Source organism: Sceloporus undulatus, chromosome 1 (genome assembly GCF_019175285.1).
Source record: "Sceloporus undulatus isolate JIND9_A2432 ecotype Alabama chromosome 1, SceUnd_v1.1, whole genome shotgun sequence".
Taxonomy (NCBI): Eukaryota; Metazoa; Chordata; class Lepidosauria; order Squamata; family Phrynosomatidae; genus Sceloporus; species Sceloporus undulatus.
In genome coordinates, this window is record NC_056522.1 from 55,414,975 (window position 1) to 55,431,559 (window position 16,585).

Sequence of the window (16,585 nt, forward strand, 5' to 3'; positions counted from 1 at the left end):
AATAATAATAATAATAATAATAATAATAATAATAATAATAATAATAATAATATTTATTTGTATACCGCCCTCTGGCAAACCAATCCGGGCGGTTAACAACAGTAAAATATAAAATATGACAATTAAAAACACTTTATCCCTCAATCAATATTTATTACCCAATTCTTTATCCACATACCCATCAGAAACATTTCTGGAAATATTACAAAACTGACCTTTAAAATTTTGGATAAAATGTTCTTTATTTTAAACAACCTTGAATAAGTCCTGCTAAACTAGAATACCAAAACTGTGCATCCTTACAATTCTATGAGGCAGCCATCAGATTTAAAAGCAGGATCTCCTATGTGTTTTCCATACAAGCTCTTTGTGTTTATGCAAGTTGTTCAAAGACTTTGTGTATCTAAAGGCTCAGAAAGAACACTCCTTTCAGATTATTTTTGGAATCTGTTCTTAAGCGTTGAACAATCTGAGAGAGGGTTTTAAGAGCACTGTGCTTTCATGCTGCCTGTTTTAGTTTCCAAATGTGTTGGTGGGGGAATTTCATCACTTGAGGAGTCTGCTACCCAGGCTTACTGAAATAGCTGATCTAATGCCTTGTTCTCGTGGTCCCAGGATGGCACAAGTGGGAAGACGCCCCTGCACTTGGCAGTGGAGAATCATGATGAGATGGCTGTGAAGCAGCTCCTGCGAATGGGAGCCCAGGTGGATGCTCAGATGTACAATGGTTGCACCCCACTGCACCTTGCTGTAGGCAGGAAGGATACAACAATTGCTACTATTCTCTGCCATTCAGGAGCTGACACTTTGCTGCGGAATATGGAGGATGAGACAGCCCAAGACTTGGCTGATGGCAATGATGATGTGAGAATCTCTCTGGGTTCCTTGGCTTTAAATGAAGGATGTAGGAGGGGGCTGAACAGTGTAGAAGCAAGGCAGGGTGTAGCCATGTGAAGTAGTTCTCTCGGTAAAAGTTTCTCTATCAATAGAGCATGGAGTTTACTTTCCCTACTCCTCATCCTACCTATGTTTTGCCACAAATTTCAGTACAGATGGATTTGATCTTTATCTTTAAAGCCATACAGAAGGGAGGAGCTGCTAAACTAGCTAATCTGCTTTTGTGGCACACCACCCTGTTGCACTCTTGCAGCATCTGTACTGGCAAGCAAGTGGAGAAGGTGGAGTAGCAAAGCTAAGTAGTTTTGTTGTAGTAACGCATCTGGCACTGACCTCCTTTCTTGCCTTGCAAGGTTGGACCTAAGCAACACCAGTGCTATATGTAGGTCAGGTTGAGGCAATATCTGTTTACTCTTATGGCTAGCATCTATGTGCTTTCATTCCCAATTCATAGCCAACTAGCTGAAAGGGGACTATATTGAAGAATTAAGACACACTGATTCTCCTTAGCCTGTAATTGAAAAATCCACAGATTAACAAACATGGAAGTGAAGTCTCTTCTCTCTCACTGTCTGAAACCTGCTGCATTTGAGAGAGCATGGCTATGGCTCTTTATTTGTTTATTGCAGCAGATAGTTAGCATTGTACTCAAGAGAATGGGGTTCACATCACCATTCATCCATGAATCTGTATTACCTTGGGCAATCTACTAATTCTTAGCCTTATCTCACAAGACAACTGTGAAAATAATACAGGATAATCCAATATACTTTCCTCAGAACTCTTGAGGAAGGGCTGTAGCATTCCTAGGGGGATGCAGGGGGTGAGGACCACACCAAGTGACACCTCAGAAGAGGGGTGACATCTGGTTGAGCCCTCCTTTCACTGTGGGGGGAGAAAGGCCAAGCACATCTTCCCGGCTTTGCCATAGCAGTGGAGGCCTCATGAGGAAGCCTCCACCACGATGGCAAAGGAGAGAGTGAAGTGCACCTTTCCTGGCTTTGCCACAGCCAGAGAGACCTCCTCATGAGGAAGCCTCTGTGGCTGCATTGAAAGAGAGGCCCAAGTGCACCCTTTTGGCCACCTCCATCTCCCTGTTAGCCCACCGCCCACCAGGTGACACCAGGGATGGGGACACCACTGAAGAAGGGCAAAATCCAAATGTAATATGGTTGGGATTGTCCATAGTTAGGAACAGGATTGCTCCCTTGTTTGATGAACCAATAAACATCCATGTTCTTGAGTTGGAAGGAGTTGTTTCATTCCCCTATACCAGAGGTGAACAATTTCCAAAGCTTCTTTATTCAAATTCTAATCCTGTATGTCTTCTTTTGTTTTTGCCTTGGCAGATCCTGACACTTTTGCCTTTTGATGACCTGAAGATCTCAGGAAAACCTGTGGTGTGCTCCAGCTGAGCATCCCTAAACTTGGAATGTTGATAGATAATATTTTGGGAGTTTGACAGGAGCAGAACTGCTAATAAAGAGTCCCCATTGCTTCATAAAGCAACACTGTGAGCTTCTTCAGACAATTTTGAAACTGCACAGGATTGTGGGAACTAGTGAGGGGAACATTGCTCCTTTGCGTGCTGCATTTAATCCCTGGATGATGACATGGACTTGCCCCATTTTTGAGGGTCTAAAGACTGGTTCTATATTTGCTCTGCTTGCATTGTCTTAATTAGGAGAGACAGAAGAGGATGACTGTGCAATGAATAGAGGAAGTCTGAATCCTCATCTTTTTTTTCTTTCTCCCTCCCTGTCCCATCTTAAATCAATGGTGGAACTATGCCAGGGGTTTCTGTGTCCAGTCTTCCACATTTTTGTTTTGAAGATGCTTTTTCTCCAACCAGTTTCCTGACCTAGCTGCTACTGCTTAGGCCTTGGGTAGTCCTTTTAGAGAGTCACACTAAGGCTGTATTGCTAACCAGGTTTCTTGATGGCAATGTCCAAATTCAGAATGACTTCATCTCTGTTCTGTTGCCTCCTATGGAGGAAAACCCTCACAAATAGAGTTACAGGCCCAGAAATTGCCCCTAGGTTCACCCCAGTGTCACTGACAGAACCTGAAGGCTGAACTCATAGGAATATGTATGATCTCAGTATCTCTTAAATGAAAATAGCAAGTGTTCTTAAGGGCAGGGCCAAGTGGAGTGCTGTTTGAGCTCTGCTGAGGTTTGCTAGCTATTGCTGCACAGATAAGTGCTACGTATTAAAGTACTGACTTCAAAATACCACATGTCCCTCAGGCAGACTTGTGCAGGTAACATGAAATTACATTTAACTGAAGCTATAATTCAGCTTGTGATTTAAAAAAGAGGAGGAAAATGGCAGGGTCTGTCCCTCTTCATCATTTCATCTTGTACACAGCTCTTCATCTTCTTGAACTTAAGCGTATGACAAGATGCAAGTATGGCATTTCCAGCTTATATTGCCATAGATGGGAGAAACCTTTTATTGGTACTGCTTGCTACATCTCAACTCTTAACAGTTAGCAGTGCTTACTTTAGGACTGAATCTGTTGGCCTCAGTGAATAGATGATCAGGTTTTTGTATTTTGGGGAAGGACTTGGTTTTGATTGTTTTACTGTTCACTTAGTAATCCTAAACAGCCTGTTAAGTGATAGCTATAAAAACATGTTTCGGAAGTAATGTGGGGACGCAGGATTATGATGTTTCCATATGTGTGGTTATTGTGATATGGTGGTCATTGTGTTACTATCCAGAGGTAGTAAAACCTCTCTACAGTTGGGAAGAGGTGCACTTGGGTCATTGAATGGCAGGAATGAAAGTTGCTTACATGTAAACTTTATTCTGAACCCGGGAAATTCCCAGCTCCTTCCCTCCTTCTATTTACCGCCTGGGAGCGGCTCTTTGTAAGTGATGCAATCCATCAGGATGTCCTAGGCAGAAGTTTCCTTCCTTCCTTCCCTGTTTTTAGGGGACAGACCTACAAGCAACAGCAGCTTTATGTAACATTTACCACCAAAGATCTAGTTGTTTTTATATCATGATCCACAAGTCATTTGCTTCCTATTTTCCCCTCCCAGTCATTTTTTAAAATTTTATATTTTGTTTCTCAAAACCAAAATAAATTTCTTAAACTGGAAAAATCTTCTGCTCTTGCAACTGTCATGATGTTCTTTTACCTAAATACAGCTCCTTCATAATGTTATTTTCTTCAGCCAATAACTTGTTCAGTGCCTCTGGGAGATACTCTTCATCTCAAATAGCAAGTTGGGTTTGAACCACAATGCATGGAGAATAACAGTGAGCTGTCAGGCAATTTAAAGGGATGTCTGCAAGAAGAGTATACTGTACATTTTTTAAAAATCAAACTTGAGTTTTGTGTGATGCATAGGCTTAAAATGTGCTGCCACCTTGTGGCTACTCTTAAATGCAGTTTCTTGTGATGTCTCTCACAGTACACAAGAACTGAATACAGTTGGCCCTCCAGATTTGCAGCTTTGACATTTCCAGGTTTGATTATTTGCAGTTTTGATTAATATGTTCTCTCTAGGAATCTCTAGGTCTTCCAGAACAACTAAGGAATGCCTTAGGGAGCTGGAGATGTTTAGCCTGGAGAAAAGAAGATTAAGAGGTGATATGATTTAGATACTTGAAGGGATGTCATATTGAGGAGGGAGCAAGCTTGTTTTCTGCTGCTCCAGAGAACAGGACCCGGAGCAATGGATGCAAGCTACAGGAAAAGAGATTCCACCTCAACATTAGGAGGAACTCCCTGACAGTTAGGGCTGTTCAACAGTGGAACAAACTCCCTCGGAGTGTAGTGGAGTCTCCTTCCCTAGAGATCTTTAAACAGAGGTTGGATGGGGATGCTTTGAGTGAGAGTTCCTGCATGGCAGGGGGTTGGACTGGATGGCCCTTGTGGTCTCTTCCAACTCTACAATTCTATGATTGTATGAACAGTGCCAGAAGATGACCAAAGTTCTCTAGGGATTTGTAGGTTCTCTAGCATGAATCTATTATTAGCTTCTGGTAGATGTTGACCATAGAGTGCACTAGAGGACCTTGATTCCTAGAAAGGTGTTCTCTTAGGTAAAAAGAATAGAGGATTTTTTATTTACATTTTGTTCACATTCACAAGGGCCCGGTCCTGTGCCACTAATCCCAGCAAAGGTTGAGAGACCATTGTATTGTGGTCCCCTTGTGGCACCTTGTGAAAAAGAGGCAAAATCAGTATATTTGAGCAAGTCCATGTTATTTTGTAAATTTTGTTTCCTTCTTTCAAGTCGACTCCAGTTTTTAGTGACCTTATTATAGGATTTTCTTGGTGAGATTTATTCAGAGATGGTTTGCCATTGCCTGCCTCTTAGAGAAAATATGACTTGTCTAAAGTCACCCAGTGAGTTTCCACAGCTGAGTGGAGATTTGAACCTTGAGCTCCCTGACTCCTAGTCCAGCACTCAAAGCACTACACCATGGTAGTTATCAAATGAGACTGGAGAAGAAGAAGGTGGAATCAGGAGTAAATTTTTCTATGCAAAAACTTGAGGTTAGTTTGAATACCGATCTCAGATTCGTGGCCTAAATATTTACTTAGAGGTCCCCTGCTCCTTAATTCCAATCATATGTCTACTCATCCATGCTATTCCTTTGTGTCTGGGCTCTGGTTGCTGGACTTAAGGGTTCTAATAAAAACAAAGTAGACCTTTAGGCCTAAAGTCTACCTCTACTTCCTCACTGCATCTTATTATTATTATTATTATTATTATTATTATTATTATTATTATTAACAACCTTTATTTATGAAGCGCTGTAAATTTACACAGCGCTGTACATACAATCTTTTTAATTAAACGGTTCCCTGCCCTCGGGCTTACAATCTAAAAAGACATGACACAGAAGGAGAAGGGAGTGGTGGCAGGAAAGGGTAAGAGGTCCAGCAGTTCCTGTCTACCTCCAAGGCCTGGACCAAGGCAGGTGGACTGGAGGAAGGGCTTGGCTTCATAATGGATGGTTAATCTTCTTCCAGGGAAAATACATACTCTCAAGTAGGATAATACATATACAATACATAGCAATACAGGAAATTGTTCGATAAACAGGCACCAAAAGAACATCAAATAGTAAGCGACAATTATGCAATGCCTGGGAAGGCTTCTCTGAACAGGATGGTTTTCAACTCCGTTTTGAAGCTGGTTAAAGAAGTGATGGCTCTTGCTTGTGGGGGAAGAAGGTTCCAGGAGTGAGGGGCAGCAAGTGAAAAGGGGTGAATCCGAGATGGGGCAGAGGAAATCCTGGGCTGAGACAGCAGACCTTGACTACCAGAACGGAGGGCCCTGGTGGGAAGGTGAGGAGAAAGAAGGTCTGATAAGTAAGGAGGGGCCAGACCATGGAGGGCTTTAAATGTCGACAGCAGGAGCTTATACTGAATATGGAAAGGGAGGGGGAGCCAGTGAAGGGATGCCAAGACAGGAGAGATATGGTCAGGGCGCTGGGCAGTAGTGATAATGCGTGCAGCTGAATGCTGGACAGAGATTAAAAGACGGAGGTGAGAAAGAGGAAGCCCAGCCAGGAAGACGTTACAGTAATCAAGTCGTGAGATCACTAGGGCATGGACCAGGATCTTGGTAGTGCAGGTGGAGAGATAAGGTCGGATTTTGGCAATATTGTACAAAAAGTATCTACAAGCCTTGGCTGTGGTCTGGATCTGAGGGATACACGACAGAGAAGAATCAAAGATAAAACCAAGACTGCGGGCTTGCTGGACTGGTTGAATAGAAATGTTGTCCACAGAGACAGAAAAGGAGTGTTGAAGGGTGGGCTTAGGAGGAAAGACAAGAAGCTCCGTCTTGGACATGTTGAGCTTCAAACGCCGATGGCGCATCCACTGCGAGACAGGTGTTGATTAGTTGGGGGCTTCTTGGCCCACTCATAAAGGTGCTCATAGACATGGCCGTCATAGCTTCCGAGGGCAGAATTTAAATTTCCATCAGAGAAGTCAAATGCATCCACTAATGGCACAGCATCCCTAATGACAGACAGGAGATCCAAGTAGGAGTCAGTCACCATGGCAGTTTGCTTTGAGGAAAGATAGCCGTCCTGCATAAAATCTCCCATATTCAAGAACATCCCATGCAGTGCAAAAAGGTCACAGAGATGTTTGAGGATCCTGTGTATTGCAACCTCCTCTTCATACCTTTGCAGTGCTTTGACAAACTGTTCCACCACAATGTAGTGACTGTGAGCCATAGCAGCCCAGATGAGCTGGACAGAGCACCTGTTCCAGGCTTCATGTTCTGCAGTTCCTAAGTGAACCAAACTCTGGAATTTGATTGCTGCACTTTGTAGCATTCTGAAGGCTCGCTGTTGATAAGCATCAGTGTAAACATCAGGATTTAGGAAATCATTATTTTCCTGGGCTTGGCATTTCCCAAAGTGTTTGGAAGATAAATAGGCAACTGTTGGAGGAACAGGCTGGCCTTTTTTGCAATCCCAAAGTATTTTATCAGAAATCTGGCTGTCTGCAAAAGGAGAACAGTGTTTTCACCTTCATAAGTACAAGATGAAACCGCTTTAGTGTACAGGGAAGGTAAACCGCTGAGAAGAGAGTATCCATGTCCTCCACAGGCCTTCCGGCACACCTCCACACCAGATATAGTATAGTCTGTAGCTATCGCTTTAAGGCCTGAAATAAGTGCATGAAGCTCTGGAACCAAGCCACACTTCCCTTCTTTAGTTTCTGTATAGCCTCCATCTAAAATCTCCTTCAGATAGTTGCTAACAAAGTGAAAGGCGTAGGCAGTTGCCAGCTGAGGCAGAAGCTTCTGCTGCTGAGTTTGATAGTCAAGAATCTTTGCTTCTGGATCACCAGGCTTCAACTCAGACTGTCGGCACACTGCAGAATATCGGATAGCAATGGTGCACGTCTTCATCAGGGTCGGGACATTTTCAAGCTGAATTACGTGCACACGGGTCAAAGTCATAGGCAAGTAGGTAATCTTCTCAGCACCTTGTTTCTTATACTGACCATCTGGCAAAACCTGAGAATATTTGGTCATCATGTTTTCTCTTGGAACCCGAACATTCTTCAGCATGAGAAAGCCATTGTCAACATTGTCACAGTTCATTTTAGGGCCAATAAACCCTACTGTTACTCCTTTTCTTTCTTTTATACTTCCCTTTAGAGCCTTCCTTCCTTCCTTCCTTCCTCTTTCTTTCTTTCTTTCTTCCTTTCTTTCTTCCTTTCTCTCCTTCCTCTTCCTTCCTTCCTCTTCCTTTCTTTCTTTAGTTCGACCCCCCTCCCTTCCTATCATTCTTCCTTCCAGTCTTCCGTCCCTTCTTCCTCCTCCTCCTCCCCCGGGAAGGAAGACTTTTTTCTGGCAAAAGCGAGGAGGAGGAGGAGATGCAAATGAGGAAAAAGACTGAAGTCTACAAAAGCTCACGCTGCCAACTTCTTTATTTCAGTTTGTTTCAAAGGTGCTACAAGATCTCTATACATACTTATTCACTGGTTACAAATTGACTGTGTTTCAATTCACTCAGGAACTTCTGTTACTCTTCAACTCTGTTTTAGTTCTTTCCACACACCTTCCGCTAAAGCTCATACAGTTGGAGTATAAATCTTATGAATCTCTAGCTTTATTCGTAAATTACAATGCTACCAAATAATGTGGATCTGAGCCTTCTCTTCACTGGCTTTCCACTGCTCAAAGAACTTATCAATTTGAACTGATTTCACAGGACTTCTGGAGTCCCTGCTCCCTATATGGGAATCTGAATCCCCCTCAAGGCTTAGTATCAGCTGCACTTGGCAATTCTAAGACACACTCCTGCCTCTGCAGGTTTGACACACTCATCTGCTCTTAATGGCTCCTCCTTTTTATAGTCGCTCATCACGCAGGCCCCCACATTTTTGCCAGCCTGTCCCTCATTGGATACTCCAAATATTCTGATCTGCTAGTGTCTCTGGTGTGTGCCTCCAAGTCATTTTTGCCGTATGGAGACCCTAAGGCAAACCTATCATGGGATTTTCTTGGCAAGTTTCTTCAGAGGGGGTTTGCCATTGCTATTCTCTGAGGCTGAGAAACTGTGCCTTGCCCAAGCTCACCCAAGTGGTTTTTATGCTCGTGGGGAATCAAATCCTGATCTCCAGAGTTGTATTCCAACACTCAAACCACTAGGGAGTTTATCACACTGGAAAAAAAGATGAAAGCATAGCGGGATGCTCCCATCAGTATTGCATGATTTCTCAAAGATTATCACACGACATCATAAATATCCTGAAATTATCACATGAATAAAAAGGAATGACAGCACTGCTTTTTATTCCCATGAGCAGTGTTATAATTCCTTTTTATTCACGGGGTAATCGTGGGATATTTGCAACGTCGTGTGATGTCATGAGATAACCTTTGCCAAATCACATGATATTGATGGGAGCATCCCGTTATGCTCCCACCTTTATTCCCAGTGTGATAAACTCCTCGGACACTTAGGTTCTGATTTCTCCCAAGCACCAAACAGTTGAAATACTGCAGCTAGTAATGGCTGTTATGCAGATTAAAATTTCCACTTCTCTAAACCCTAGGTAAGAAACTTTTTAGGGAAAAGGGCAGCACAGGTATCCCCACAAAACAGCAATATACTTTAGATATAATACAAGATAAAACCTTCTTTTTCAGGCAAAATTATCCAAGACATGGAGGAGCCACCAATATAGATTGCTATTCAGCCACCATCTCTCTCCACTGTTGGGAAATCAGAAAATGCAGCTCATCTTTTCAGTAGTGGATTTATTGATCAAGATTTGGAGTGGAAGGCAATTAAGACCTTAATGCTGAAGGAACTGCTTCCATCAGCAAGACAAGAAGGGCAGATTCCCCTTTCCCCTGAAGTCCCCCTCCACGCTCTCCATCTGCTGCTCTGGAGGAGATTTAAAGACTTGTGGCCTTTAAAATCTAAGTATACTACTGTCTTGCACTGAGCTTTTAAAGTCAGCATGGCAAAGATACCAGGAATTCTTGTAAAAGGGCAGCATTTTCTTTTCTTTTTTTCTTTTTTTTACAAAAAGGTAGACTTTGTTATCCACTGTGTCCAGAGGCAGAGCAGCCTGATCAGAACATGGTTGTGATTCTTTTAATTCCTGAATTTTATGAAATTCAGCTTTTTCCTCTAGTGGGTTAAAGAGTCTTCATTCACACAGGTAGTCCATTATGAATCTTAAAATGAGCAGTTGGTTGGAACAGAAACTCCCACAAGTGTAGTGAAAATTCCCCCATTACAGTTGAAAGGCACTGGTGTAAAACTAAATAGAGACTCTAATTAATGGTGGTGTTTCATTAGAAATACCAATACCGGGGGTGGAATGCATGATCTCCACATACACTGAGGATTTCTTTTTTTCCCCCTCCCCCACAGAGATTCATGAATTGTGCTCACATAATGTCATCCCAGAGGCTTAGACTTGATCATGAGTCTTAAAGGGTACTTGTTCCTTTCAGGCATAATGTCAGAAACGACCTACATACATGCCTACATGTATTTTGCAGAAAGGGGACACACACACACACTCAGAATTAACAACAGAAAAGCTGCTGTTTTCCTTCCCAGTCTCGACTAGCAGGGGGAATGTGTCCTTTTACCCAAATGAGAGTAGCTGCTTCTGCTGGGAAAGTACTAGTCAGCTGCTGCTGCAGCACCTAAAATCACATGGCCTCAGTTCAGGCTTTAGGCTCCATGCAATACCACTTGACCCTGCACATTATGGTATTTTTATTTACAGTGGTACCTCGGGATACGAAATACCCAGGTTACAAAATTTTTGGGATACGAAAAAATCCCATAGGAAATCATTGTTCCGGGTTACGAATGTTTTTTCGGGATACGAAGAAAATTTTTGGTGCTTTTTTCGGCTTTTTCGCACGAAACGCGGCTTTTCCCCATTAGCGCCTATGGCAATTCGGCTTACGAAGGCTTTTCGGGTTACGAAAGCGGCCGCGGAACGAATTAATTTCGTAACCAGAGGCACCACTGTACTTATTTTTATTTCTTAACTGTCTCTCTCTATGGACTGAGAGGGTACCATAATGCTCCATGGTATCAAAACTGGGAGAGGCCAGTAAGCTTTTGTTTATAAACCAGATGTCCAATAATGAAGGATTCTCAGCCTATTGATCCAGTACAACAAAGGTGGACAAGTATGACGGTCCAGATATTTTGCAACCTCCATAATCCCTCAGCAAGTCCATAGCTGCTGGCTGGGCATTGTAGACCTAAAAGATCTGGAAATCCTTGCCTGCTGAGCCCTGCAGAGGTTTAATCCAGCAAAACAAGCCACTAAGTGCCATTAGTACAGTGAGTTTTAATTAAACAAAGCCACTGATTTAGAGAAGCCTTTTTAAAAATATGTCATCAAAATAAAATACAAATATGGAAATATCAAATTATCAGCAAGTAGTATCCTGTTCCAGTATGGGCTATGGTCAATCTCAGTTCAAATCCAGAGTCAAAATATCAGTTCAGACGTCTGAGTTGAGATTATTGGGTGTTTAAATATTTCAGTGACTTTAACAGTTATAATTATCAACCTTTTCAAAGTCAGATAAGGCCTAAAACATGTGAAAACTTATCTCTGGCCTCAATTACCATGGATCCTGTGGGTTGGAACCATTCACATCTTCCCAAGGAAATTTTAAAAATGGAGTAGCTCTTTAACTGGAAGACCCTATCAAACCCATGGCTAAAGGTTTTTCAGGATTTTTCCTTTATACTTTATTTAAAAAGTTACCCCACTGCCTTGCCTGCATTACGTTCATCAAGGAATAGCTTCAAGCCTCATAACCAGATGCACATAACCAATGCTGATCAGCCAGTTAATGGGGAGTGTGGAAGAGAAGCCAGACATGAGAGCAGTCCAGAATAAAGAGCAAGATATGCCCTTCATCACTGGACAGGAAAATTAGAATTGCCATTCTGGATTCTATTTTCTCCACCAGTGGTTCCAGGAAATTTGCAAGCAGTTTATAAGTCGATTTCAGAAATAATATCTCTGATCAGAGATGCTCAGTTTAATCATCTCTTGATTAAAAGCCATTCAAAGAACTTATTCTAAATGGGTACCCTAATCTGTAGAGTGTTGCGAACTGTGGGCATGGCCCTACTTTTTCACACACTAGTGTGCCTTCCCCCATATAATCTGGATCATATGATATTGTAATTTTTAACATATAATTTTAATTTTGCTAGTTGTTTATATCACAACTATTGCCATTACATTCGGTGATATATGAGAATTTTGATTTATGAGTAACATGAGTACAAAAAACATGATTAAGGATTCTGTATGGTGTCAAACCAGAAATATCTCTGGAAGCCAATACTGAGGCTGTTGTACCTGAGCAGAGTAGTGGAGCACAGGAAGTCTTGGAGATGTCTCATCTACAGGGTCGCCATGGGTCAAGATTGGCTTGAGGGTGGATAACAACAATAAATGATGTGGTCTGGGAGGAAGTCTATTGGGGAGGGGGTGTGTGACACCATTAGTTACCCCCCCCCCCAGGTGACACCAACATGAAATGTTATGCAATGTACTTTGGATGGGGTAGGGAGAGAACATTGTTTCTTTTATTTCTGGGGAGGGGCTGACCCTAACAATTGTTGCTCTCCGTGTTACTGGATGCTGATACCTGACAAAGTGGAATCTGAGAAGCTCTGGTACAAGCATTTCTCACTTGCTTCTGGATGACACACTAAAGAAAAATAATTAAGGTTTGCTATAATGTAAAACGCTCCATTATCTATTACATTTTCCTGTTATCTGAAAGATACACTACAAATTATGATTTCTGGCAGTTCACTGTTAACAAACCCACTATGCACACAGAGACTAACTGAAGAACAGTGCACCTGGCCACATACAGAGTGTCATTTCAAATCCCATTTTATGAGGGGATTTTGGAGGGAGGGTGATTTTTAGGAATTTAATTTTTTCACCTGAAGAAGAATGAGTGACATGATGGGGTCCAATTCTCTGCGTGTAACACTATGTAGTGCAAAATTCCACAGTGTAGACTCCAATCACATATGGAGAGGGAAATTCCAGAGGTCCAAGCAGGGTTCAGGAAAGAAAGAAGCACTAGGGATCACACTGCAAACATACGATGTCTAATGGAATGCACTAAGGAATTCCAAAAGAAAATCGCCATGTGGTTTATAGACTATAGCAAAGCATTTGACTGCATAGATCATGAAAAACTATGGAATGTTCTTAAAGACATAGGAGTGTCATTATATCTGATAGTCCTGATGAGAAATCTGTACTTAGAACAAGAGGCTACTGTCAGAACAGAACATGGAGAAACAGAATTATTCCCAATTGACAAAGGGCTGAGGCAAGGCTGCATTTTATCACCATATCTGTTCAACTTGTATGCAGAAAATATCATACATAGAGCAGATTTAGATGCAAAACAAGGAGTGAAGATAGGAGGAAGGAACATCAACAATCTAAGGCGCAGTACAGACTGCCTAAAAAGGGTGGCCTGCCAGTGACCTAATTTCCTCCGGAGGGAAGCCGCAACTGCCAAACCGCACAGCTTTCCTGCAGAGGAAAAAGAACCCAGGAAAACTGGGTTCTTTTTCTGCCGCCATTGTTACGTGATGTAACTTGCGCGGTGCGATGTGCGGACACTATGTGTCCGTTACATCACAATGGCTGTGCCCATGTATACAGGGCGCCACCAGTCTGTGCTAGGGTTAGGTCATGTGGTTGCTGCGCAGTCCCTAACCCTAGCTGTGCTACCGCCACACTACAAAGGGCCTATCTGTCCCGGGCCTATAACATGCAGATGACACCATACTGCTAGCAGAAAAAATAACAATTACTATGGAAGAAGAAAGTGCAAAGATAGGCTTAATGCTGAACATGAAGAAAGCAAAAAATAATTACCATGGAAAATCTACATAAATTCAAGCTAGATAAGGAGGAAATCATAGTACTGTAGTCAAAGATTTCCCATAATTTAGATCAAACATTGATCAGAATGGAGACTGCGGTCAAGAAATCAGGAGACTAGAAAGGGGAAGGGCAATCATGAGAGAACTAGATAAGATCCTAAAGAGTAAAGATACACAAGTATTAAAATTAGAAATACCCAGGCCATTGTAGTCCTCATCACCATGTATGGATGTGAGAGTTGGACAGTGAAGAAATATAAGAAGAAAATCAACTCATTTGAGAAGTGGTGCTGAAGAAGAGTGCTGAAGATACCATGGATGGTCAAAAAGACAAACAAGGGGGCCCTTGAACAGATCAAACCAGAACTCTCCCTGGAAATCAAGATAATTAAACTGAGGCTGTTGTACTTCGGCCACATAATGAAAAGTCGTGAATCACTGGAAAAAATAATGCTAGGAAAGGTATAGGTCAGTAGAAAGAAAGGAAAATTGCATATCAGATGGATAGACTAAATCAGGGAGGCTCTGAATCTGCAGGACCTGGGAAGAATAGTAGAGGACAGGGAGTCTTGGAGATGTCTCATCCACAGAGACACCATGCGTCAGGTTTGACTCGAGGACACGTCATAACAGCAGCACTCTGTTCATTCTCAGGGGCACCCATTTTATTTTACAGGAATTTTATTTTATATTAGGAAAAGCAATTCAACTTCAACATTAGGATGGAAGAACTTCCTGACAGTAAGAGCTGTTGAACAGTGGAACACACTCCCTCAGATTTCCTTCTTTGGAAATTTTTAAACAGAGGTTGAATAGCCATCTTTTGGGAGTGCTTTGACTGTGTCTTCCCTCATGGCAGGAGGTTGGACTGGATGACCCTTGAGGTCTCTTCCAACTCTATGATTCTATGTGATGTATTTGTTGCTGTTGTTAGCTGCCCTTGAGTTGACCCCAACTCACAGCGACCCTGTGGACGAGACATCTCCAAGAATCCCTATCCTTCACTGCCTTGTCCAGATCCTGCAAACACTTGCATATAACCCCCCCCCCCCCGATCAAATCTATCCATCTTGTTTGTGGTCTTCCTCTCTTCTACTCTCTACCTTTCCTAGCATTGTTTTTCTAATTATCCATGCCTTCTCATTATGTGGTCAAAGTATGATAGTCTCAGCTTGATCCTCTTAGTTTTTTGTGGTTTTTTCAGGCCATGTTCTAGAAGAGTTTATTCCTGACGTTTCCCCAGCAGCTGTGGCTGACATCTTCAGAGCATGCTGGCATGGAAGAGAGGGGGGTATATACAGTTGGCCCTTCTTATACACGGATTTTTTGTAAATGGATTCAAGCCTACACGGTTTGAAAATGTTCAAAAACAGTATCAATTTCAAATATCAAACCTTGGTTTTCCATTTTTTATAAGGGACACCATTTTGTTATGTCATTATATTTAATGGGACTTGAGCATCCACTGATTTTGTTATCCACGGGGGATCTTGGAACCAGTTCCCAGTGTATAACAAGGGTCCACTGTATACTGTTGGTTGAGAGGAAGCGATTTATATGTTAATCTGTGTATTCTCCCATTTTTGAATGGCAAGGCCCCGGGGTGTCTATTTAATTAATGATCCATTCATTGTCTGAGAAACCCTCCTCATCCTGGGTGGTTTTCATTTGCATTTGCTGTGTCCTGATTTTGCTGTTTTTCTGGACTGGTAGCCAAACTTTGCTAACTTTAAGGGTTTCTTTTTTCCTGTTAACGTCAGGAATAAACTCTTCTAGAACATGTCCTTATAGCCTGAAAAACCAACAAAAAACTATGGATGCCAGCAGTGAAAGCCTCTGACTTCACATTGATCATCTTTGCTTTCAAGGAGAGCTCTGGTCTGATCTGTTCAAGAACCCATTTGTTTGTCTTCTTGGCTGTCTATGGTATCCTAAGTACTCATCTCCAGCACCACATTTCAAATGAGTTGATTTTCTTTCTGTCTGCTTCCTTCACTGTCCAGCTCTCACATTTGCACATGGCAACTGGGAATACAATGGCCTGAACGATTCTGACTTTAGTGCTCAGTTGTATGTCTTTGCTCTTCAGTATCTTTTCCAGTTCTTTTATAGCTGCCCTTCCCATTCCTAGTCTTCTTCTTATTTCTTGACTGCAGTCTCCATTCTGGTCAATGTTTGATCCTAGATATGGGAATTCTTTGACTATTTCTCGTTGTCTAGACTGAATGTGTGTATTTTTTCTGTGGTCATTATTTTCATTTTCTTTATGTTCAGCATCAGACCTGCCTTTGCGCTGTCATCTTTGACCTTCCTTATTAACTGTTCCAATTCCTGAATACTGTATCTTCTGCTAATATTATGGTGTCCTCCTCGGCATATCTTAAGTTGTTAATGTTGCTGTGGATGTTACATTTCCTATGTAGAGAGATCTTGTAGCACCTTTGAGACTAATTGTTGAATTACATTCCTTAGCAATTCCCAAACTTTTGGTGCTTGAAAGGTTTTGGACTTCAACTCCCAGAAGCCCCAGCCAGCTTGTTCAACAGTCAGGGATTCTGGGAGCTGGAGGCCAAAGCCTCTAGAAGACTATGTATTGTGATACATATGTATTGTAACACATTTGTCCTATGTATTGTAATGCTATACTCATCCCTCCATATTTGCAGCTTTGGCATTTGTGGGTTTGTTCGTGGATTTGATTAATATGTTCTCTCTAGGAATAAATGGGTCTTCCAGTGCAACTCTATGGTCAACTTTAACCAAAAGTT

At 42.0% G+C, this 16,585-nt stretch overlaps 2 protein-coding genes across 4 annotated transcripts in view; one reads left to right on the forward strand and one right to left on the reverse strand.

The window, feature by feature from the left end:
- The window catches only part of NFKBIE (NFKB inhibitor epsilon), a 29,296-nt gene extending 25,287 nt beyond the window's left edge, over window positions 1–4,009 (forward strand). For all 3 annotated transcript variants that reach the window (XM_042445745.1, XM_042445746.1, XM_042445747.1), the window contains exons 5-6: window positions 616–864; window positions 2,247–4,009. In XM_042445745.1, the coding sequence (XP_042301679.1) occupies window positions 616–864; window positions 2,247–2,312 (315 nt within the window). In that variant the 3' untranslated portion in view covers window positions 2,313–4,009. The remainder of the gene's footprint in view (window positions 1–615; window positions 865–2,246) is intronic.
- On the reverse strand, window positions 2,820–10,957 carry LOC121924949 (peroxisomal acyl-coenzyme A oxidase 2-like). The gene is given in 4 exon segments (XM_042456535.1): window positions 2,820–2,883; window positions 6,760–7,331; window positions 7,334–8,019; window positions 10,945–10,957. Coding segments are annotated over 4 exon segments (1,335 nt in total).
- Between the last annotated feature and the right edge of the window lie 5,628 nt (window positions 10,958–16,585).